General features: G+C 39.3%; 1 protein-coding gene across 2 annotated transcripts in view; it reads right to left on the bottom strand.

The window, feature by feature from the left end:
- GOLM2 (golgi membrane protein 2) overlaps positions 1-26169 on the bottom strand; it is a 108306-nt gene extending 82137 nt beyond the window's left edge. For both annotated transcript variants that reach the window (XM_026479836.4, XM_026479837.4), the window contains exon 1: positions 25516-26169. In XM_026479836.4, coding sequence (XP_026335621.1) covers positions 25516-25842 — 327 coding nt within the window. In that variant the 5' untranslated portion in view covers positions 25843-26169. The remainder of the gene's footprint in view (positions 1-25515) is intronic.
- Between the last annotated feature and the right edge of the window lie 442 nt (positions 26170-26611).

Genomic DNA, 26611 nt, shown 5'->3' with positions numbered 1-26611 from the left:
ATCAGGAGTAGGACGAGAAAATCCAAATGTGAACAAAGACAATTCTCTTTTCAAGAAATGTAACTGGGAAATCAAGAAAAGATGCAAGCATTTTTTAAGTGCTGAGGAGCAAGTAGAGACAGAGAGGTTGAATATAAGAGAGAAACTGGATTAATAATAGTATAAGGTCTTGGAAGAGGGAGAGGAAATTAGATCCAGAAAACAGGTACAGAGGCTGGTCCTCGAGCCAGCCAGGTGCCCTAAGTCAGTGATAAATTTTAAGCCACATAAGAGGGTACAGATGGAGGACTATGAAAGAGGAGAGCATGGGAGGTCAGTAGGGAAAGAAAGGCAGACTTCGAAAATATGAGCGTAAGAGTCTCCTCCCCCATATGCCATTTCCAGTTCATAAAGCATTTCCACTTACACATCTCACTAATCCTCAAAACTTGAAATGTAAAAAATCAAAAGTTTCTCCACAAATTAGCAGCCCTTCTCAGCTTCCCCACTACCTTCATTCCTTTGGTTCTCCTGCCTCTTCCCTCTCTTCATCTTATTAACCAGCCCATTAGTGCCTAGAACTGCATGCATTCGCACTCCACACAAGCTTTCACCAAGTCCAGCCAATTCTTTCGCAATTTCTCTCAGATCTGACCCTTAACTCTGTGTTCATGGCAACCACCTTGATCTACAGCTGCACTAGAATAGAAGCTCTGTAAAAGCAGAGATCTTATTCATATGGTCACCCCTCATCCCTTTGCACAATGCAGGCACTCAACATTATGACTGAATAAGTAAATGAAGAAATCTAATCTATCACTAGTCTTTTCACACTTTTATCTATTTCCAAATGGTAGTGACAAACATCTTGGCAAAAACTTGTTTCCCATAAAAATCTTTCTTCTAGTCAAAATCCAATAATAGAATACTATTATACATAGTGTGGAATCTAAAACTCTTCTACCAAGCATTTAATGCCTTCCATAACATGGGAACCACTTTATTCAGTTATCAGAAATGGTCTCCTTGACATAGTCAGGCTAGTTTTAACCATCTCTAATTTAAACTACTTTTTCCTATGTCCATGGCTCATCAGAATGTCCTTTCCTTTCCTTTTTACTACTATAAAATAAAAACCTTTAAAATAAAAACCAAGACTTAAGTTGACTCTACGATATTATGACATTAATTTGTATAGCTAAAAATTTCATTGTATTCACTATCCCTCATCCTTCCAACACATACCCAATTTTTTATGCTATTAGGTCCTAGTCACATCTTCCACTTCTAGGTCCCCTCTAATTTAGTCATGTCCAAGCCACCTCCTACCAAAACTACCCAGCACTGTTGTCAATTCCCTTTTTAAGTCTTAAGCATGCATTTAATTTCTTCCTATGTTAATTTAGTCAGCATATATTTGAGTAGCTATTTCATGAAAGTCACTGTTCTAAGCACTGGGGATATAGCAAATGACAAAAACAGACAAAAATCCCTGCTCTTTCTAGGGGATTACAATATTTAATACATAATATTTGTTACAATAAACAAAAACAGTCATATAATAGGATAGAAAGAGGTAAATGCTGTGCAGAAAATACATCAGAGATGGAAGAGGGGAAGACCTTAACAAAAAGGTGTCATTTAAACAAAAACTTTTGAGTGAGAGTTACCATGCAGCTATCTGGGGAAAGCAGGTCCTAGGCAGAGGGTATAGCCAGTGTAAAAGCATCATCACAGGAGAATGACTGATACCTCAAGGAACTGATGGAAACACCCAGTGTGGTGTGAATGAAGTGAGCAAAAAGAGGGGTAATAAGAGATGAGATAGAGAACTGTGAGGGAAGCAGATGGTCTGGGGCCTATGGACCACTGGAAAGACTTGGACTTTTTCTGCAATTGAGATGGAAGCCATTGGAACATCTTAGGCAAATAAGGAATATAACCTAATTGACATTTTAACATAGTGCTGTGTTGAAAACAGAATGAAGCAGGAGCAAGGACAGAAGAAAGGAATCTAGTCAAGCTATCACCGATAATTTAGGCAAGAGATGATGATAATTTAGACCAGAGTGGTAGTAAAGGAGGTAGAGAGAAGTGTCTCCATCCTGGATTTATTTGAAGCTAAGCCAACAAGATTTGCTGATAAATTGGATGTGGGGCTGAGAAAGAAAGTGTCAAGAATGACTCCAAAGCTTCTGGCCTGAGAAGTTGCCATTAACTGAGCTAGGAAAGACTGTGAATAGAAGTTTTGGGGTAGAATACCTGGGTAGCTCAGTTGGTTAAGTGTCTGCCTTCAGTTCAGGTTACGGTCCCAGAGTCCAGGGATCGAGTCCCACATCGGGCTCCCAGCTCAGTGAGGAGTCTGCTTCTCCCTCTGCCCTTCACCTCACCTGTGTGTGCACGCTCTCTCTCAAATAAATATATAAAATCTTAAAAAAAAAAAAAGTTTTGGGGTAAAGGAAAGATCAGGGATTTGGCTCTGGACTGGTTAAGTCCAAAACCATATCTGCCATCCAAGAGGAGATGATGAGTAGAGTTAAATATCAAGGCTAGAATTTAAGAGAACAGTCTGGGTAAAGAGATAAATTTGGAAATCAAGATGGTATTTAAAGAGGTGGCAGGGTGAGCTCTCTAAGGGACTGCGTGTAGATAAAGAAGAGGTTCAAGGACTAAGCCTTAAGTATTCTATTTGAGGAGGAACCAGAAAAACAGAATGAGAAGGAATGACTAGTGAGGTGGAAAGAAACCAGTATTTCCTGTAAGTCAAAATGAAGAACACGTTTCAAGGAAGAAGAGGAAGTAATCGACTGTATCAAATGCTGCTAATAAGTGAAGTAAGATGATGACTAAGAATTGACAACTGGATTTTAGCCAACACTCAAATACTGAACAACAGTTGGTATGGTGAGGGCAAAAGCCTGATTAGAGTGAATTTAAGGGCATGTGTTTAAGCTGTTTTCAAAATAAGCTACTAGACTTACTTCCAACAATAATCCTTCTACCTAGCAAAAAGCCAGAACTGGGTTTCAGCCTCACTTTCTGTGAAAGTTATCTCAACAAATGATCATACTCATTACTTTCAAATAAAAAATTGATGGTAGAGTCAGCCCTTCGTTTTCTGATACTAATTCCCCAGAAGTAATTGTACTAGAAAGCTCACTTTTGTTCTCAGCACCTTGAGTGAGTATATGTTCTAGATTTAAAGGTTCCAATTTAATATAATTTTCTTCTGTTAATAAAGGGGATCCCTTACACATGCAAGTAAACATTTAATTTCATGCCACTATAATAGTTTTTATATTAATTTTTTTTCCTCAAATCAAGAAAATTCTCTTTCACCCAGGGACTGGGGAAGGGAAAAAGGAGAGCTTTGTTCACTGGGTATAGAGTTTCAATTTTGCAAGATGAAAAGGTTCTACAAATCTATTGCACAACAATATACATATAGCTAACATTACTGTACACTTAACAATCGTTAAGATGGTCAATTTTATGTTACATGGTTTTTCACCACAGTTTTTTAAAAAAATTCTTTTTCAGACATGATGTCCTGATTTTCAATTTGGACAATATGGACACTGTGCTTTTAATTCAAAACTCTAACTGAAGGCATTCCAGACACCGTTAACAACATTTGAGGAGTAAATGTTTGTTTTGGGAGAGAAGTACCATTTAAAGAAGTAAAACTTGTTAAGAAACTCTTCCTGTGGGATTCGTGGGTGGCTCAGTCGGTTAAGCATCTGCCTTTGGCTCAGGTCATGATCCCAGGGTCTTGGGATCAAGTCCCACATTGGGTTCCCTGCTCAGTGGGGAGCCTGCTTCTCCCTCTGCCTGCCACTCCCCCTGCTTGTGCTCTCTCTCTCTGACAAATAAAAAAATCTTAAAAAAAAAAGAAAGAAAGAAACTTTACCCACTAAGCTTTAAAATAGTTTCCTCCTTTCTTCCAGTTAAGGTTAAAGACACCATATGGCATTAGGCGAGCAGCATAAGCTATCAGAATAGATCATTAATAAGTAGAATGTGTAAAATAAGCACAAAACCACCTTGCAGAATTTGGTATGGAAAGTTTACATCCACATTTTTAGTCAGATGCTTTTTCAGGTCTTTTTAGATGGTTCTCTAGTAACTGCCCTTTCATTCCTTGATTTCAATTGTATCTTTATTAAACTTCCTCATGTAATCAATACTGAACAAAGTGTTGCACATAAGGAAAGACTTTGATTATGTAGAACCCAATAACATAGCGCTTAAAAGAACGGCACTAAGGTTAAGCCTGGATCCGAAGTCTGAATTCATAACTTATTATTACCTTGGCCATACTACCTGTGCTTCTGTTTGCTCATCTGTAAAATGAGAATATTATCTGCCTCACAGGGTTGAAATAAACAAATAATGTTTACAACACTGCCTAGCACATAGTAAGTGTATAATAAATGTTAGCTAGCAGAATATTTTCTTTACTGTTCCCAGTACCTAACATGGCGATCCCTCAAATTTAGCCTTTTTGGCCAAAATGATACACTGGGAATTTCACAGAATTTCCTAGCATACTACTTTATTCCTGATTCCTTTTTTGCTGGCTTGGAGATACTTACCCTACAAATAAGTACATTTTGGATTTTTTTTCCTCCTAAATGGTTCCACTGAGGCTTCAACTTTTTTCCCAACTCACAGTTAATGATCTTTCTGTTAATGACCCTTCCCCTTTAAGAGTGCCACCTGTACACTGTGAACTTTTTCTAAGTCTTTAAAAATGGTAAATATGACCAGTCCGAAAACTAATCTCATTTCCCACTGCTTATTATAATTCCCTCCATCTGAGAAAGTAACCATGGTACATTAAAAAAACTACTGCATTAGGAATCAGAAGGCCTAAGGTTTTAGATCCAACATCAGGTACTTGAGACCAGAGACAAGTAACTTTTAAAAACTTTGGTTTTTGGGCCGCCTGGGTGACCCAGTGGTTAAGCATCTGCCTTTGGCTCAGGTCATGATCCGAGGATCCTAGGGCTGAGCTCCGCATTGGGCTCCTTGCTCAGCAGGGAGTCTGCTTTTTCCTCTCTCTCTGCCCCTCCATCTACTCGTGTGAGTTCGCGCTCTCTCTCTCTCTCCAATAAATAAATAACATCTTTAAAAAAAAAGAGAGCTTTCGTTTTCTCATCTGTAAAATGGAATTATAAGTCCTACCTACTTTGGAGTCTAGCTATCAATATCAAATGTACCAGTCTTTCAACTCCATTATTCTCTATTCTTGCTGCCATTGCTTTAAATATAGACCCACAGTTCTTGCCTAAACTTCTGCAACAATGTTTTCCTAACTGATCCTGATTTCATTTTCTTTTCTCTACAATTATCCTCTATACTATACCCATAACTATCTTTTCAAAATACAAATTTGATTATATTGTTCTCTCTCTCCTAGAAGGTGAAATCAAAACTCCTTAGTATGGCATTCAAGACTTTTAAGAGTCTGGGCCCAGAGAGCCCAGAAATAAACCCCACATATATGTTAACTGATTTTTCAATAAGGATGCTAAGACCATTCAATGGGGAGAAAAAGAATCTCTTCAACAAATGGTGCTGGGACAATTAGATAACCACATGCAAAAGAATGAAGTTAGACTCTTAACTTGTGCTATACAGGAAAATTAACTCAAATGGATCAGAAACTTAAGAGCTAAAACTAGAAAACTCTTAGAAGAAAATATACGGGAAAATCTTCATGACCTTTGATTTGGGAATGGTTTCTTATCTATGACACCAAAAGCAAAGGCAAGGAAAGAAAAAATAGGTAAAACTGGATTCCATCAAAATTAAAAACTTTTGTGCATCAAACGATACTATCAACAGAGTGAAAAAACAACACATTGAATAGACAAGGCAAGAAACAACAATTGTTGGAGAGGATGTGGAGAAAGGGGATCCCTCCTACATTGTTGGTGGGAATGCAAGTTGGTACAGCCACTCTGGAAAACAGTGTGGAGGTCCCTTAAAAAGTTAAAAATTGAGGGGCGCCTGGGTGGCACAGCGGTTGATCGTCTGCCTTCGGCTCAGGGCGTGATCCCAGCATTACGGGATCGTGTCCCACATCAGGCTCTTCCGCTGTGAGCCTGCTTCTTCCTCTCCCACTCGCCCTGCTTGTGTTCCCTCTCTCGCTGGCTGTCTTTCTCTGTCGAATAAATAAATAAAACCTTTAAAAAAAAAAAAAAGTTAAAAATTGAGCTACCCTATGATCCAGCCATTGCACTACTGGGTATTTACCCCAAAGATACAGATGTAGTGAAGAGAAGGGCCATATGCACACCAATGTTCATAGCAGCATTGTCCACAATAGCTGAATCGTGGAAGGAGCCGAGATGCCCTTCAACAGATGACTGGATTAAGAAGTTGTGGTCCATATATACAATGGAATATTACTCAGCTATCAGAAAAAACGAATTCTCAACATTTGCTGCAACATGGACAGCACTGGAGGAGACAATGCTAAGTGAAATAAGTCAAGCAGAGAAAGACAATTATCATATGATTTCTCTCATCTATGGAACATAAGAACTAGGATGATCGGTAGGGGAAGAAAGGGATAAAGAAAGGGGGGTAATCAGAAGGGGGAATGAAACATGAGAGACTATGGACTATGAGAAACAAACTGAGGGCCTCAGAGGGGAGGGGGGTGGGGGAATGGGATAGACCGGTGATGGGTAGTAAGGAGGGCATGTATTGCATGGTGCACTGGTGTTATACGCAACTAATGAATCATCGAACTTTACATCGGAAACCAGGGATGTACTGTATGGTGACTAACATAATATAATAAAAAATCATTAAAAAAAAAAAACCAACACACTGAAGGGAGAAAATATCTGCAAATCATGTATTTGAAAGGGTTTTAAGATTTGATTTTATTTATTTGCCAGAGAGAGAGGGAGCACAGCAGGAGGAGCAGCAGGCAGAGGGAGAAGAAGGCTCCCTGCTGAGCAAGAAGCCTGATACGGGACTTGATCCCAGGACCCTGGGATCATGACCTGAGCTGAAGGCAGACGCTTTATCAACTGGGCCACCCAGGTGTCCCTGAAAAGGGTTTAATATCTAGAGTACATAAAGAACTCCTACAACTCAACAAAAAACAAACAGTCCAATTAAAAATGGGCCAAGGACTTGACAGATCTTTCTCCAAAGATAAAAATGACCAAGAAGCACATAAAAAAATATTCAACATCATTAGTCATTCATTAGACAAATGCAAATCAAAACCACAGTGGAGTATCACTTCATACCCAGTACGATGGCTATTATTAAAAACAAAACAAACAAACATGTTGATGAGGATAAAAAGAAACCAGAACCCTTGTGCATTGCTGTTAAGAATGCAGAATTGTGCAGCCATGCAAAAAGCACTTTGGTGCTTTCTCAAAACGTTAAACATAGAATTACCATATAATCCAGCAATTCCACTCCTAGGTAAACACCCAAAAGAACAAAAAACAGAGATTCAAACAGATACTTCTACATCAATGTTCAAAGTAGTAGTATTATTCACAATAGCCAAAAGGTGGAAACAACTCAAGTGTGCATCAACAGATAAATGTATAAACAGAATGATAGAGAGAGAGAGAGAAATAGTAATACTATTCAGCCATAAAGAGGAATGAAGTTCTGATACATGCTACAAGATGGATAAACCCTGAAAACATCATGCTAAGTGAAATAAGCCAGACAGAAATGGACAAATATGGTATGATTCCAGATGTAAGAAGAATCTGTAATAAACAAATTCATAGAAACAAAAAGTAGAGCAGAGGTTCCCAGGGGCTGATATATGGGAGCAGTTATTGCCTAATGGGTACAGAGTTTTTGTTTGGGATGGTAAAAAAAGTTCTAGAAATAGGTAGTGGTAATGGTTACACATCATCATTATGTACTTAATGCCATTAAATTGTAAACTTAAAACTAGTTAAAATAGCAAATTCTTTTTAAAGAGGGAGGAGGGGAGGGGCAGAGGGAGAGAGAGAATCTTAAGCAGGCTCCACACCCAGCATGAAGCCCAATGTGGGGCTCAAAGTCACAACCCTGAGATCATGACCTCAGCCAAAATCAAGAGCTGGATGCCTAGGGCACCTGAGTGGCCCAGCTGGTTAAGTGTCTGCCTTCAGCTCAGGTCATGAACCCAGGGTGCTGGGATTGAGCCCTTCGTCAGGTTCCCTGCAGAGACCTGCTTCTCCTTCTCCCTCTGCCTGCCACTCCCCCTGCTTGTTCTCTCTCTCTGTCAAATAAATAAAATAAAATCTAGAAAGAAAGAAAGAAAGAAAGAAAGAAAGAAAGAAAGAAAGAAAGAAAGAAAGAAAGAGAGTTGGGACGCTTAAACAACTGGGCCACTCAAACACCCCTAAAATAATAAATTTTATGTTAGTATATTTTACCACAACAATAAAAAAATAATGATAATAAAGAGTCTGACCCTAAATAGCTTTATCTCCAGCCACAAATTGCCTTCCTCTCACCACTTTACATGCTACTCTCCTATTGAACTGCCTGACCCGTGAGGGTACAACAAACTTTCAGTCTTTCCTGGTTTCATTTATGTTTCTTTGACTTTACCCCTTTGTAAGTTTGGTGAACTACTCTTCATCCATTAGGATCCACCCTCAGTGAATCCCTTCTTTCTTGACTTCCTGAAGCAGTTAATCAACTATTCCTTTGTACTCTCAAATCCCTTTGTAAATAGTTCTACTGTGCATTTAATCATGCATTACAGATTATTTCTCAATGTGTATCTCTTCCATTACACTGAGTTCCTTAAGAACAAGTACTGAATCTTACCATTTTTCTACGCCTAGCACCTAGCACATGGTAGATACTCAACTTTCCCAAATAAATAACTTAGGCATATAACATGCTTTGAAAAAAATCAGAAAGCACTGTCAGGAAAAGGACTTATTTCATTTTATTCTTTGTAAATTTATTTCAAGTTAGCTTCCAGTTTACAAAACAAGTCCGTGAAGATATGCAATATATAACAATTTTTTTCATTATACTCCCACTAAATTAATCCCAAGGTTTTCTTCTCTTCATTTAGATGCTAAAATTGAACCAGAAAAATATTTCTGGGTTTTTACATGAATAATATACTAATCTAAATGTAGTAGCATACATTTCAAAGAAAAGAGACATTCTATCTAGAAAGAAAATAAGTTAAGAGTGAGTAGTTTTACATCAGAATATTTTGATCATGCCTTCCAGAAAAGTTGTGTAATCAGGTATATGGATATCTATGGTAGCCCTAGCACATATTTATGCACACTTTGGTTAAAAGCCAGTGCAAACTACTGAATCAAATAACAAATATTTACTTATATAAGTATTATACACATAGGGTACAATACCAAATATGTACATGTTTACATGCTTTAGACTAGATTTTTATAGTCAAGAAATTCACAATATAAAGTAGGAAGACACCAAAAAAAGATGCAAAAACAGACATGCAATATAAACGTGCAGATATGGTCATTCATTTAACAATTATTTATTAACTGGGTACAAGCCAGATACTCTAAACATAGCAGATAAAGAGAAATGGACCCTGCCATCAAGAATCTTAAACATTTATTAAGTAATGTTATGCCAGGAACTGTGCAAATACAAAGATGAATAGAACATACAGCCACACCTGGCTTCCGATCTAGATATGAAGAGGCAATTATAAATAAATAAATATGGCAATTAACACTGACAACTTTTTCTCAAAACTCTTTTCCCTTGGCCTCCATGACCCCACAGTATCTGGGGCTTCTTCTTCCTTTCTGTCTGGCTACTCTTTCTCAATCACTTAAACCTGCTACTAAACCCCCATCTGCTGCAAAGCTCTGTACTACATATGCACGTCCCTCTACAACCTACCATTCCTATGACTTCAATAACCACAACAGATTTAAATCTGTCCCTTTCTACTGAGTTCCAGAAGTGTATTTCCAATACCTACTTGATATTTCATGGATTCCTCAAACTCAACTTACCTAAATTTGTACTTTCCTCGAACTAACTTCTAATCTAAGGTTCCTACCTCAGGTCATAGCACCACCATCAGCTGGGCTCCACAAACCAATATCAAGGGATTCATCTTTGAATCCCCATCACACATCAAATGTATTATAAAATCTCTGTTTCTGTGTCTATGCCTTAATGACCCAGTTGTTTCTCCATTAAGTTGCTACTGGCATTTGAAGCAGGACAGTTCCTCATTGTTGGGATTCTCTCCTGCAATACAGAATATCTACCATTCATTCATACCGCCATGTCATTAATGCTCTCGTCATTAATACTAACAAAAATGCTCCCTGAGGCTAGTATTGACCAGGTTAAGAACTGCACTATGCTTAGCTGAAGACTCTATTATCTCTTACCTGTACTACTAAAAAAAAAATTTAAATAAAAACCTTATAATTATTTTCCTTACATCTATTTTTTTCTTCCCTCCAATCAATTCTCTATTCTGCAGCCAGAATAAATGTTTTAAGCTTAATTTGATCAAATAATTCCTCTACTCAAAACCCTCAATGTTTCTGGTCTTAGGAGAAAGCATTTAATATTTTGCCATTAAATATGTTAACTGTTGGGCTTTGATAGGTATCCCTTATGAATTTGAGGAAGTTTCCTTCCATTCCTATTTTGCTTAGAGCTTCTATCATAAATGGGTATTAAATTTTGTCAAATGCATTTTCTCCCAGGATATCCAATCTCACCAATTCTAACACTGTAATGGAGGTCCTAGTCATTGCAATAAGGCAAGGAAATATAAAATAAAAAACAGGCAACTGGAAAGGGGGAGGGGCACCTGGGTGGCTCAGTTGGTTAAGCATCCATCTCTTGATTTAGGCTCAGGTCATGATCTCAGGGTTGTGAGATCAAGCCCCGTGTTGGGCTCCACACTAGGTGTGGAACCTGCTTAAGATTCTCTCTCTCTCTCCCTCTCCCTCTGTCCCTCCCCTTCCCCCTCTCTCTAAAAAAAAAAAAAAGAAAAGAAAAAAGAAAGAAAGGGGGGGAAAGCTGACTTTATTTGCAGATGACATGATCATGATCATACACATAAAGAATTCTAAGCAGTCTACAAAAAAACCTACTACTAATGAGTATTGTGGCTTTTTTTTTGGTAGATTCCTTAGAATTCCTTTGATTCCATTAATACTAGAACTAATGGGCTCTAGTGCAGGGAAATATTCAATATACATAAATTAATAAAATTTCTATGCAAAGAATAAGTAGAAAACTGAATAAAAGATATAATTTCATTTTTGATAGCATCAAGTACACAAAATAGTTAGAAATAAATATAGTAAAATATGAGGAGTCTAAATACTGAAAATTGTAAAATGTTGCTGCAAAAATTTAAAGATGGCTAAAAAATAGAGAAACACCACATACATGGATTGAAATATTCAATACTGTTAAGATTCAATTCATTCCAAATTGATTTCTAAATTTACTATACGTTGAATTGTGTCCTCAAAAAGATATGTTGAAGTCCTAACCCCCCAGTATCTATGAATGACCCTTACTTGGAAACAGAGTCGTTGCAGATGTAATCAAGTTAAAATGGAGTCATACTGGATTAGGGCAGGGTTTAATCCAATATGACCAGTATCTTTATAAGAAGAGAAAACAGAATTAGGGAAGAAAATACCATGTGAAGAAACAAAGACACATAGACATATTGGGAAGACAGCCATAGAAGATGGAGGCAGAGACCAGAGTTCTGCTGCCATAAGCCAAGGAACACCTAATGTTATCAGAAGAATCTTACCCCTAGAGGCTCCATTGGGAACATGACGCTGACACCACCTTAATTTTGGACTTCCATTCTCCAAAACTGTAAGATACAAGTTTTGGGAGGTTTTTTTGGGGTTTTTTTTTTTTCACGTTTCTGTTTTTTTACTTATTTTTTTAAACGATTTATTTATTTATTTTAGAGAGACAAAGAAAAAGAGAGAGACAGAGAGAGTGGGGTAGCGGCAGAGGGAGAGAATCTTCAAGCAGACTCCCCACTGAGCATAGAGTCCCATGTGGGGCTTGATCCCACGACCTATGAGATCATTAACTGAGTCCAAATTAAGAGTCAGAGGCTTAACTGACTGAGGCACCCAGGTGCCCCAAGTTTCTGTTGTTTCAGGCCATTCAGTTTGTGGTGCTTTGTTACAGCCCTAGGCAACTAATACACACAGGGAACACTCTAAAGTTATTTAATTTGTTGGTGGGATAACTGCTCTTATATAATATCACATAATTTATTTTATATGTATAATTTTATATATTTTTGTCTTTTTAAAAAAGATTTATCTATCTATTTATTTACTTATTTGGGGGGAGTGGGCATGCACACGAAAGAGAGAGGGCAGGGGCAGAGGAAGAGAATCTTTAAGCAGACTCCCCACTGAGCACAGAGCCCAATGAGGGATTCAATCTCATGACCCATGAGATCATGACCTGAGCCAAAACCAAGAGTCAGTGGCTTAACCAACAAGCCACCCAGGCGCCCCTAATTTTATATATTTTTAAACATATATATAAAATACTGTATGGCAACAGTTTGTTGCAGTCAAAGACCTGAGTTTAGAATTCTGCCTTACCTCTTAAGACTGTTTCTTTATTCATAAAATGAGAAGATTGATGAAATAAAATATGTAAACACCTGTCCAGTACATTGTTTGACATTATTATGATGTTAGTTCCCTTCTTTCCTGGGTATATTGGTATAGTTAGTCTTGATTGTTCTCTTTAAGCCTGAATATATTAATTAAACTGACAAAAATATATTGAGCACTCACTCTGTACTAAAAAGATCTCTGAAACCTGTCCCCACTTTTCTTTTTCATCTCCCTTTATTTTCATATTTCTCCACTGTCTTTTACTCCCATGTTAAGGGACAGAGTGATCCCAGGAGGTTCCATGGAGATCATAAAACAAATTGATCCTTGAAAAATGATGGCTACGTGGGGTGCCTGCATGGCCCAGTCAGTTAAGCCTCTGCCTTGGCTCAGGTCATGATCCCAGGCTCTCTGCTCAGTGGGGAGTCTGCTTTCTCCCTCTCCTTCTGCCCCTCCCCCTAAATTGTGCACACGTGCACACTCTCTCTCAAATAAATAAAATCTTAAAAAAAAAAAAGAAAAAAGAAAACTGATGGCTATGATTTAGTTATGCAGAGAAAAAGTAAAAGGACATTCAAGGAGCTTCCTTCTACCTGCTTGATAGAGGAAGAGAAACAGTCCTCTATAGTGCCGTATGTGGTATCTGTCCTCTGAATGGTAAGAAGAACTTTGTAAGCTGTGACTTCATTAGGCAAGCTAATTTTTTGTGGCTTACAACCTAAGGTTTTTCCATTTTAGGTTCTTCCTTGGAAGAAAATTAACATTTCCTTTTGACTGAAAGTCCAAGGTTCCCTCTAGGCACAGGCTAGGTATGCAGTAATTTCAGTTTCCCCCACTGCTTTAAGGTTCTCTTTCTGATTCCTAAATAACTTTATCTAACTTTCTTGCCCTATTTCTTCCTGGCTGGGTAGCTCCTCCTTTAACAGTGTTGCCTGTTACCTTCCACGTCTGATTATTTCTCTCTGGCAAACTAGGTCCTTTCCCTAAGGATGAATTCAAACCTTCTACAGGAAGGCTTTTCTATTTAACATAAAATGATATATTTGCACCTTATAATTTCAATCCTGTATATCTAATTTAAATTCACCTTGGGGCAAAATTTTTTTTCATTAGATAATTAACAAAGGCCTCATCAACTAACATTTTTCATTCTTAAATTTGACTCTCTTTAGCATTTTGTACTGATCTGATCTGTCCTTCCTTCTTGAAACTTTTATCCCTTGGCTTTAATAACACCTATCCCTCTCTCTCTCATCATACCCCTCTCCTATTCAATGTTTATTTATCCTGTGTTTCCATCTTCAATCCTAATTTCATTACTTAATTCATCAAATATGTTTGAGTTTCTATTTTGGGGCAGTACCTATGCTACATACTGTGGATGCCAGCAGTGAATGAGAGAATGAGAGCAGATACAGTGTACATGATTATAGAGCTTACAATTGAGCAGGGAATACGAGGGGAAGACCTAACCGAATTTAAGGGTTTTGGGGAAGACATTATTGAGAGAGAGAGAGCTTTAGCTGAGTCCTAAAAAAAGATGAGGCTTTAGTGAGGTAAAGAAAGAGAGAGAGGTCTGGAGGAATACGAAGCTTGGAAAAGATGAGAAGAGAGCTCCGAATAGAGGACACTGCATGTTTCAAAGCACAGAAGAGGAAAAACCATGGAGTGTTAGAGGATGTGAAAGCTCAGTATGCACAGAGGAAGGAAGAAAAGGGAGAATAATAGTATTTGATGCTGGACTGCAAGGCTGGAGTTGGACTGTGAAAAGATTTGTAAGCTGTGCTAAGGGCAATAGGAAGGCACTGCCTAGCTTCCTCATCTCCTTTCATGACAAGCTTAATTTTTATTTTTAAACAACTTCATTGATGTATACTTTACATACAACAGACTGCATCTATTTAAAGCATACAATTTGATGACTTTTGATCGCTTTATACATCTGTGTAACCACCACTACAATCAAGATAGAGAACATTTTTACCACCCCCTCAAAGTTTTCTTTCATCCCTTTGTCATCCCTTCCTCTACCTCTGGCCTCAGGTGACAATGATTCTGTTTTCTATTACTACAGATTAGTTTCCTCTTTCTAGAAAACTACATAAATGGAATCCTAACTAGGTACTGTTTTATGTTGGGCTTCTTTCACTCAGCACAATGGTCTGGGATTCATCTATGTTGCTGGGTATATCAGTAATTCATTCTTTTTTATTGTTGCATAATATGCTACTCTACAGATTTAGCACATTTTGTTATCCATCTGCCTGCTGACAGACATTTGGGTTTTTCCAGTTTGGGGCTTTTGTGAATATAGCTACTATGGATGTTTGTGTATAAATTTTTTGTTGTGTTCGTATGTTTTTATTTCTCTTGGGTAAAAACCTAGGAGTGGAACGGCTGGGTCAAATGGTAGATATATATTTAACTTTGTAAGAAACTGCTAAGCAGTTTTCCAAAATGGTTATACCACTTTATACTCCCACCAGTAGCACATGAGAACTGTAGTTGCTCTACATCCACACTTAGTATTATGTCTTTTTAATGATAGTAATTTTAATGGGTCTGCAGTAGTACCCCATTGTGGCTTTAATTTGCATTTTCTTGATGACTAAATGATATTGAGCATCTCCTCATGTGCTTATTTGCCATTTATCAGTCTTCTTTGATAAAGTGTCTTTTCAAGTCTTTTGCTCATTTTTAAAATATGATAGTCTTATTTATTTATTTTTCACTGAAGTATAGTTGACACACAATGTCACATTAGTTTCAGGTGTACAACATAATGATGGGACAACTCTATACGTTATGCTATGCTCATCACAGGTATAGCTACCATCTGTCACCAAACAATGCTGTGACTTATTCATTCCACAACTGGAAGCCTGTACCTCCTAATCCTCTTTATCCATTTTCCCCATGGAATTTATCTTATTATTGAGTTTTGGAAGCTCTTTATTCTGATACAATTTTTCTGTCAGTTAAATCTACCATGAATGTTTCTTCCAATCTGTGTCTTGCTTTTTCTTTTAAAAAGTAGTGCTTTTTGAGTTTTTCATTTTGAAAGTCCAATTTATCAATATTTTTCTTTATGATTCATGCTTTTTATGTCCTCAGAATTCCATTTCTATCCTAAGTTGCAAATATTTTCTCTTGTGCCATCTTCCAGAAGATTCAGTTTCACCTTTTACATTTAGGTTTGTGATTCATTTCAAGTTAATTTTGGGGTTTTTTTTGTTGTTTTTAAGATTTTATGTATTTATTTAACAGAAAGAGTGAGAGAGCACAAACAGGGGGAGCAGCAGAGACAGAGGGAGAAGCAGACCCCCAACTGAGCAGGGAGCCCGACAAGGGGCTTGATCCCAGGACCTGAGCTGAAGGCAGATGCTTAACTGACTGAGCCACCCAGGCGTCCCAAGTTAATTTTGTACATGCTGTAAGGTAGCAGTTCTTTTTTTTTTTTCTTTCTTTTTTCCCCCATAAAAATATCTAATTGTTTCAATATCTTTTGCTGAAAAGACTTTTTTCTTTCTTTTCCCCATTCCAACTTTGTTTTCTTTGTTTGTTTTTTTGTAAACTGCTTTGGCTATTCTGGGTTATTTGCATTTCCAGGTACATTTAGAATCAGCTTGTCTGTTTCAATAAAAACAAAAAAGTCTGCTGGAGTTTTTACTGAATCTTGTATTAGTTTTTTCCTAGGGCTGTTGTAACAAAGTGCCACAAACTCAGTGGCACCTAAAACTTAAATAAAATTTATTCTCTCACAATTCTGGAGGCTAGAAGTCTAAAATTAGGAGGGCCACACTCTCTCTTTGAAGGCTCTAGGGAAGGATCCTTCCTTGCTTCTTTCTTAGCTTTTAGTTGTTGCTAGCAATCCTTGTCATTACCTGGCTTAGAGATGCACTCCAGTCAAGGCCTCCATCGTCTCATGCTCTTCTTTCCTGTGTGTCTTTGTGTAACCATGTCCAAATGTCCTCTTATAAGGATACAAGACATTGGATCAGGGTCCACACTAATCCAGTAACCCATAACACTTTGTATCAGTACTAAGGGCTATCAAGAACTCACAGGAAAAAATTTTAAATATGGTCCTTCCTCAAGGAACTTAAGTTTTTATTGAGAAGACAACATTAACATATAAGAACTACTAAAAATGAAAAACGAAAAACAAAATAAATTAGTGTACCTCAAACAGTAAGTGTAAATAGTATATAAGGAAAGAAAAGCATGCTCTGGGACAGAATTTCCAGACATAGATTAAAAAAAAAAAAATGGGTAAAAGGGGCGGCTAGGTGACTCAGTCAGTTAAGCATCTGCCTTCGGCTCAGGTCATGATCCCAGGGTCCTGGGATCAAGCCCCACATGCAGGGCTCCCTGTTCTGTCAAATAAAATCTTAAAAAAAAAAAAAAAAAACAAAAAAAAGCCAGGTAAAAGATAGACTATATACACAGAAAAGAGGTAAAAGACTAAGAGTCAAACAACAGGAACAAAAGTACAAAAACAGGAATTAACATGACACAGAGTGGCAGGTGGGAAGGCAAAAGTAAACAAAATAACAAGTGTGGATCACAGTTTGAGTCAGGAGATAGTGGGAGCCAAAGGTACTTGAAGCCACTCCACTGAAGACCTTAAAGGTTAGACATCAGAATTAATGCAGTGACACAGCCACTCTGAAAGTAAGGTTTGAGGGAGATACAATTTGCTTGAGGAGGAGGAACTGACTGAAAGAAATAGAGACCTGGGCAAGGAGACTAGTTAGAAAGCTACTGCTGTTTCCTTTCCAACTAATTCTCTATTCTGCAACCAAAATGTGTTTTAACTCAATTTGATCAAGAAACTTCTCTGCATGTTGAATCACTGAATATCAGATGCTAGGAATCAAAGATGGTACCAAAATTTCTAACCTCAGTCTTAATAATAGTTGCATGGCCAAGAAAATATGAAAGCAATACAGTTTGGAGAGGAGGTATGAATTTTGTATGGTTTATGAACAATTTGAGGTAGCAATTAAATGACAGCTAGAACTTGGCCAGACTATGACTGATGAGGCAGAGGCAAAGGCAGGAATTACCATGTGCAGCATGTTAGAAGAACTGTTGAAGGCTGATCCTCAAATCAGAGGAACTGGCAGGTTCCAGGGAGTTAGCTAAGAAAATAATGGGAGGAGTCAACTAAGCCTAACTAAAAATGGACCAGGAAATGCGGGAGGAAAAAAGTCAAACAACCAGGGGCAAAGGGTGAGGCAGGTAGGCTGGAGGTAGGACCGGATCTAGGCAGAAGCTCTCCACATCCTGGAAAGAAGACAGGATGTAGCCGTGGAATAATAGCTAATACAACACTTACTGAACCAACTTTTCTTTTTTCTTCTTTTCCTTCTCTTCTCTTTTTTCTTTTCTTTCTTTCTTTTTTAGTATATGGTATGCATTATTAATAAATTTATTCATTTAAACTTTACAAGAATGAGAGGTAACTATTATTGAACTCATTTAAATGAGGAAAGTGAGGCACAGAGAAGTTAAGTCATTTGTCCGAGGCTACAAACATACTAAACAGGATTTGAGTCCACAGTAATAAATACCCACTATGTGCCAAAGTTCTACACACACACACACACACACACACACACACTCAGAGAATATTTTTTGGGGGAAAAAAGGTAATATGTTTCCCATCCTTCTTTCTGGCACATAATCTTTTCCCTATTTAACCAAAGGTATATACTGCTTCAGGGAAGATTGTGGTTGTTAAAAGCAAAAGAGATTATTTGTTGTTCGGCTCCAAACCCCAAAAAGGACTTTTTTTTTTCTTTTCTTTTCTTCTTCTTCTTCTTTTTTTTTTTTTTTTTTTGCATTTGTAATAATGCAAAAGTTTGGGGGGAGGACTGTTTCTACATTCTAACAGCTCCTTTTAATTATCAAGAACTTGACTTGGCTCATATGGATCACACAGCTTTAATATAAGATATACTAGGAAGAATTCAAGGTCAGATAAGAGAAATGCCCTACACACAAGAAACAGAAGGAAGGTCCCTTCTGATAGAAAGAGGAAAGAAAGGCATTGTGTGTATCATAGATTCCCCCTCCTTATGGGCTGAACTGTGTTCCCCAAAAATCCATATATTTAAGTCTCAAACCCCAGTACCTCAGAATGTAACCTATTTGGAAATAAGGTCTTTAAAGAGGTGATTAAATTAAAATGAAGTCATTAGGGTGGGGCCCTAATCCATTATGACTGGTGTCCTTATAAGAGGAGGAAGAGATGCTAAGGATTTGTGTGCAAAGCAGGTGGGGGGGAGGGAAGGAGGACAACCATGTGATAACAGTAGCAAGAGGGCAGCCATCTGCAAGCCAAAGAGAGAGGCTCCAGAAGAAACCAATCTGCTGCACTTCAACCTTGGATTTCCAGACTCCAGAACTCTGAGAACATAAATTTCTGTTGTTTTCAGCCATCCAGTCTGTAGTATTTTTCTATGGGAGTCCTAGCAAACTAATATAACACTCTGGGGGAACTCCTTTAGAAGGATGGAAAAAAATAAGATAAATATAGGGGAAACCGACAGAAGTGGGGCTTGCTTCTTACTTCCCCAGACAACGTAAGCTTCCTTATTTTTTTTTTTTTTTAAGATTTTATTTATTTATTCGACAGAGACACAGACAGCCAGCGAGAGAGGGAACACAAGCAGGGGGAGTGGGAGAGAAAGAAGCAGGCTCATAGCAGAAGAGCCTGATGTGGGGCTCGATCCCATAACGCCCAGGATCACGCCCCGAGCCAAAGGCAGACGCCCAACCGCTGTGCCACTCAGGCGCCCCAGCTTCCTTATTTCTGTGTTCTAACAGCCCAGGAAACAGAGGTAACGACTGAAAATGACAGGACAGTATAATAAATTGGAAGAAGTCCAGTATCACCTTTCTGACTGCTTTTGGAGCTGGGATTCCTAGACTTCCAAAGCTAGCCTGACAGTAGCACACCTAGTACCTAGACCTTAGTCTCTAACATCATTTTCCAATAAAAGGAACCAAGTCTTTTTGGAGAAATTGCTGATTCCAGGACTGGGGCAGGAAATACACAAGATAAGCATCTTGTGTTGCCAGAAAGTAAGGAAGGGCCATGTCACAGCAATGGGTGTTGTCAAAGGGATGCAGGAGGCAATCCAAAGAGCTCCCAATGGTCAAAGTTGGAACAATTTGAGCAAAAAAATAAAGTGACATTGGATTATAACGTGAAGTATAAAATAAATATCCATGAGTCCATACTAATATAAATAAAAGACTAAATAAATTAATGATGGTAAAACCATGCAGAAGAATTTCAAATAATTTATACAGATACTCTGACCTTAAGGAGTTAAGAGTATAACTCCCATTTATTAAGTGTGGACTGCATATAGTAACTTCCTTCCAAAGAGTACAGCATGGAAAAAGAGGAAATAAGAGTAACTTTATGGTAGAGAAACATGACAAACACTACCTCAAGCCAGGTGGTCAAGGTTAACATCAAGAGTGATAAGTCATTTTGAGAGATGTACCACTAACATGGTCTTCTTCCCAAAAACCGTAAGAACCACAATCCCAATCTAATCCTGAGAAGAGCATCAGACAAATCCCAATTGAGGGATATCTGATCAGTAATCCTCAAAATTGTCAAGGTCATCAAAAATAAAGCCTGAAAAACTATCATAACCAGAAGGAGCCTATGGAGACATGAGGCTAAATGTAATGTGGTACTCGGGATGGGATGCTGGAACAGAAAAAGGACATTAGGGAAAAAATGAGAAAACTGGAATAAAGTATGGACTTTAGTTGATAATAATGTATCAACAGGGGCTCATTAATTATGACAGATGTACCATACTAATGTAAGATGTTAATAACAGGAGAAATTAGGTGTGGGGTATACGGAAACTCTCCGTACTATCTTTGCAGTAATTTCATATATCTAAAATTGTTGTAAAATAAAAGTTTATTTAATTTTTTTAAAGATTTATTTATTCCAGAGAGAGAGACAGAGAGCCATGGCCGAGCAGGGAGAGGGGCAGAAGAAGAGGGGAAGAAGACTCCCCACTCAGCGTGAAGCCTGAGGAGGGGCTCCGTCCCAATACCCTGAGAGGCCCAGAGATCATGACCCCAGCTAAAACCAAGTAGTAGGCTGCTCAACCGACTGAACCACCCAGGTACCCCTAAAAGTTCATTTAAAAAAAGAAAAGAAAAAGACAGCCTGAGCAAGGACTGCCTTGCCAACACCTCTTACACACACATCCTAACTAAAAGAGCTCAGCAGGGCAAAAGGATTTTTGGTGTGAAACATCTATTGGAAGGAGGCTGGTATACAGGGGGTGATGCCTCCATAGGATCATGGTTTCCAAAAGGCTGTAAAAGAAGTACCTAGTCAGGCATCCAAACACCACTGTTGATGCTTAACATAAAGACTCTTGAAGACCCCCAAAATCACATGCAGAGCTGAGGTCACTGCCCACATTGTCTTGGGAACATATAAAATTTAACCTACACCTCAGACTACCATGACAATGAGAATGTTAATAGGACACCTTAGGATGCAGTTAAGGAAATCTCAATTTGACTGACTTAAACAATAAGGAAAATTTTTAGCTCACATAACAAGTGTCAATATTCTACTCTATAATCTTCAGTGCCTCAGCCATTCCTTAGCTAACTCTCCTGGCACTCTTGCACTCTCCATTTCAGGTATCACATGCAGAAGGAAAAACATCTGACAGAAGAGACATTATTCTTCTCAGAAGAATGAGATTCTTTCTTTTTTTTTCTTTTTTTTTTTTTTTTGTTTTTTGGCTTGTCTTTTTTTTTTTAAGATTTTATTTATTTATTTATTTATTTTAAAGAGAGAGAGAGAGCACAAGGGGGGTGAGGGGCAGAGGGAGAAGCAGGCTCCCCACTGAGCAGGGAGCCTGAAGCAGGGCTCCATCCCAGGACCCCAGGACCATGACCTAACCCGAAGGCAGATGCTCAACCTAGCCACCCAGGCACCCAAGTGAGACTCTTTTGAAGAGCACTTGTCAGGCGTTTTGCAGAATGTCACTCAGTATGAATTTGTCTGATGCTTTCTCATGATTAGACTGGGGATTTTTAGATTTGGGTAAGAATACTATAGAGATCCAAGTGCCATTCTTTTAAGGAACAAGGAAAACTTCCCCTCACAACTCACCAGTCACATCATAAGCCCCTTCCTAAATTAATCACCAGGAAGAAAAATGAAATTATCATAATCAGTTTAGACCAACCAGGACTTAGCCCTGAGCCACAAAGGGAAGGATATATACCAGACAAAATAGGGCTGGTCTACAAAAACGAACGGGGTATGAATGGACACTGAGCAAGCCACCACCAGTGTCTATGGTTAAAAACCCTAAAAGGCACGGCCTCTACTTAAGAGAATACATTAAAGGAACAAGTCTGTTTTAAAATGAACGAGACACTTTTCATTGTCTAATTTACTTCTCCTTCCTCCAACACTATCACCACCCAGAGGGATTTTTACACCAGTTATAGAAAATAATAAAGCCTTAGGCTTTGTTTTTTCTGCAATCTGATTTGTAATATGTCAAGTTTGACATTTCCATATATGTGATCTCAGATCTGAACAAAACCTTGGTAGGTACCATTTTACAGATGAGAAAATAAACGAAAAGTAGTTAAATAACTTGCCCAACATCACATAGCTAGAAACTGAGTTAGAATTCTAAGCTGTGGGGCGCCTGGGTGGCACAACGGTTGCGCGTCAGCCTTCGGCTCAGGGTGTGATCCCGGTGTTATGGGATCGAGCCCCACATCAGGCTCCTCCGCTATGAGCCTGCTTCTTCCTCTCCCACTCCCCCTGCTTGTGTTTCCTCTCTCGCTGGCTGTCTCTATCTCTGCCAAATAAATAAATAAAATTAAAAAAAAAAAAAAAGAATTCTAAGCTGTACTGCAGGCTTCGAAGCTTGAAATGTTTTTTAAGCCACCATATACTTTCCCAGATATCAAGGGAGTAGCAGCAATAAAGGAAACACCTCTAAAAGAGACCTTTCATCTATAGCTCCTCTACACCAAAACTACCCTTTCTATTAGCAGCTCAAAGCCCCCTCCTTAACCCCAAGAACAAACATGCACAAGCACTCCAACAAAGATGCTGTAGCTAGCTCAAAATATGGAACTGACATATAAGTAAGAGATTTAGATTTGTGAGCCAGTTGCATGAATTATCCAAACAAAAGTAGTTAAGACACCTACAGCAACATTTCCCAAACTAGTGTGCTTTGCTGGATTCTTCTACCATGATAACAAGTAGGCCATGAAAACAGTAATCTGTGATCAAATTAATTAAAATTAAACAGGTTTATTTATCAATAGAGCCTTTATATGCTAGCAGGCATTATGAACTCCAAGACGACTATATTCCACTTATAATGTTTAACATTTACCTCCAAAAAAAAAAAGGTTTTCCTTTTTAATCCTGACCACTTATAAACAATTCCTAAGAGAGTATTCTGTTTAACACCATTTTAAGAAATACTATTCTACAGGAGAAGCAAAGGCCCAAGGATAGAGTCCATTATTAGGGGGCTGGAGGCAAACAAATAAGTCCAATAAAGAGTATAGTAAAGAAGGTAGGAAGCAATCTGAAGAGTTCAACATTATAGAAGCAAGAAAGGAGATGGTTTCTAAAAAAGAGACAATCAAGGGGCGCCTGGGTGGCACAGCAGTTAAGCGTCTGCCTTTGGCTCAGGGCGTGATCCCGGCATTATGGGATCGAGCCCCACGTCAGGCTCCTCTGCTAGGAGCCTGCTTCTTCCTCTCCCACTCCCCCTGCTTGTGTTCCCTCTCTCGCTGGCTGTCTCTATCTCTGTCGAATAAATAAATAAAATCTTTAAAAAAAAAAAAAAAAAGAGACAATCAAGAGAACAAAACTATTGAGAGATTAAATAAATTCATAATAAAAAAAATTTTGGATTGGACTAGGAAAACTGTCACTTGTGACCTTTAAGAGAACAACTTCAGAAGAGGGCAGGGAAAGAAGGATGGAAAGCATAATAAAAAAAGATTAGGATGGAAATGATAAAAGAAGTGGATGAAACATTTCTAGACTACCCATAATTGTAGTTTAGCAGTGAAATTAAAAGAAAGAAATTGGTGGGGCGCCTGGGTAGCTCAGTCCATTAAGCGTCTTTCTTCGGCTCGGCTGTGATCCTGGGGTCCTGGGATTGAGCCCGGCGGAGGTGCAGGGAGCCTGCTTCTCCCTCTCCCTCTGCTGCTCCCCCTGCTTGTGCTCTCTCTCTGCGTCAAATGAATGTATAAAATCTTAAACAAACAAAAAAGACATCCTTAAGTGAAAATGACTCTTAAAAAAAAAAAAAAGAAAAGAAGAAAAGAAATTGGTTGGGAAAAGGCAGTATTTAGAGGAATGAAAAAAATTTAGAATGGGGGACACCTGTACCTGGTTGAATGAAGGTAAAAGTGAAAACATACTGAAAGAAACATAATTACAGACCAGCAGATGGAAGAAATGGAACCCAGAGTATAAATGACTAGAGAAAACTTATCTTTCCTCTTAGATTGGAGAGAATTTGAATAGCAATGCCTAGCCAAATCTAAAGACCTTATTTTAACACTCCAAAATTTCATACTACTCCACCCAAGAGAATTTTTCAGTCTTTCGAATTAATGTGTATAAATTTGCTGATGTGTTGCTCCTCTCAGAGGATGTCTATGTTTTGGGCGAAAGGAGAGGATTACAGAGCAACAATTACCTGAGGGCCCCAATCCACATGAAGTAAATCAGGTGGAGGAAGATGACAATAAGGAAGCTGGAGCTCATGGAGATTTTAATCTATAATGACTTAGTACAAATGATTTTGATATACAAAATAAAAACTTACAATTACAACAGGAACACACAAAAAGTGTGAAGACTACCATAGAAGGGTCCAGAAGAAAGGCATCTATTTAGCCCACCCAGAAATTTTCACAACTCTGCTATGCCACCAGAAGTTGCATAAGTCATAAATTAATAATGTAGTTCCAATATGCTGGTGAGTGAGAAAAAAAGACTATTCAGTAGTGGGTCTAGTTACAATCTAGCTTTCAACTTTTTAAATTTAAACTTTGTATGGCTTTCCATTTACATAAAACACCAACCCTGAGAGCTACTTGAGCATGAAAATTTTCATTTTTATTTCTCTCAAGAACAAGGACACTGACATGAAATTCTGTTGCTTAGAACATAATTATAGAGTCTATCTTTTTGGCTAACTTCATTAACAATTCCAATTGAGTACATAATTTTGTATTAACTATGTCCAAGTCACAAGCGTGGCTCATATATGGCTCCAGAGCCCATTTATCATCACATTTTGATCACAAAAAAGGTAGTAACATCTGATTCTTCAACTACTTAACATATCAACCTACAGAGTTTAAGAAAAGTCATACAGCTTAAAAAATACGTAAGTACGGGAGTTAGAGGTGGCCCCATTCTTTAATTAAAGAAATTAATATTGATCAGTAGGCACGGAATATGGATAAGGTAACAATACCAACACCAAATCTGGCAGTCTCCAGATTTGTGTATCTGTAAACCTAAGGCTGCCACATAGGCCAGATGACTACTACTGCCAGCTCAGCAGCTGAGCTTGGAGAAAAGGCGGCATCCCCACACAGGCCACTCTGCAGAACCAGAACTTACGGCCAGTTTCGTCTGGCAGGGACTGGAGAACGTGGCAGTGATAAACCGGGAAAAGTCTGACAGAAACAGGGTTGTTGGCGGTAACGGGAGCCTCCAGGGCTGCAATTCTGGAAGGCATAAAAGCAGCCGCGGAGGGCTAACCCCCCCCCCCACCCCGGGGTTGAAAGAAACTATGGGGGTTGAGAAGAGAGGGCTCGTCCTTACCTTGTCATCCTCGCATCTTTTCCCCAGGCCCTCCCTGGCCTGCAGCCGGCTACTGAGGCGGCCGTAGTCGGCCTCCTTCTGGTCGATCTGTTTCTTGTGCGAGTCCACCAAGAGCAGGAGGTCTGAATTGCGCTTCTCCAGGCGCCCGCGGGCCACCTCGGTGCGTTGGACCTGGCCCTGCAGCTCCGCCAGCTCCTCCTGAAGCAGGACGTGGCGGGAGGAGATACTCCAGTAGTTGAAAGCGAGGACCGCGATCACCACCAGTAGCACCACCAACACGAAGGAAGGCAGGCGGCCGGCCCGCCGGTTAGCTCCAAAACCCACCATGGGGTCGAAGTAGGTTGTGCCCTGGGGCCTCGTCGCCAGCACCTGCGGGCAGAAGCTCAGGCCTCAGAAGCTGAGTTGCCTGGGGGACGCGGCCCCAGGGCCGGCCGAAGGAGGAGGCGGGCCAATCTGCCTGCCGGCTAGCCGGAGAAGGGGGCGGGGCCGCAAGCCGCAGGCCCCTCCCCGCCCCCCCTCCTCAAATCCGGCCAAAGCGCGTTCCCAACGCTTTGAAAATGACCCTGCACCAGCCGGGTGGAACCAGGAGAACCCAGCTGCCCGCACCCCGGGCCCAACACCTCAGGGTTGGGGGGCGGGGAAAGGTGCCGGAAGGGGGCGGATTTAAATCTGGCCCCGCCCATTGGCTGGGTCCGGGTCGCTTAGGGGGCCATTGCCTAGTTTCCGCCGACGCCCCCTCTTCTCGCGAGAAAGTGAGTTCCTCTCGCCCTTTGCATTCTTATCTCGCGAGTGTTATCGCTGTTGGGCAGAGTGTTGTGTTAATTTTGGCGCTTTGTGTTAGCTCTGGTACCTGAGTTGCAGTCCCTTCAGTTTTCACCCTCTCGGTTCCCTGGACCCGGGGTTTAGGGAGTGCCCGTCCTAACCCAGTTCTCGTGAGAGTTTTTGTCTTTGAGGACATCTGCGGCTGTGGCCGTTTTCTAGGGAAAACAGTAGGTGAGCTGCGGGCAGAAGGGCGACTAGAAAGGTTTTGTACTTGATTCCGTAAAAAGATTTTCTCGTTTGTGCTAATGATATGGAGAGGAAACAAAAAAGACCA

The sequence above is a fragment of the Ursus arctos genome, unplaced genomic scaffold (assembly GCF_023065955.2).
Source record: "Ursus arctos isolate Adak ecotype North America unplaced genomic scaffold, UrsArc2.0 scaffold_36, whole genome shotgun sequence".
In the NCBI taxonomy this organism is placed as follows: Eukaryota; Metazoa; Chordata; class Mammalia; order Carnivora; family Ursidae; genus Ursus; species Ursus arctos.
The sequence above is the reverse complement of the archived record's forward strand: the minus strand, read 5'-3'. Positions and strand labels throughout refer to the sequence as shown.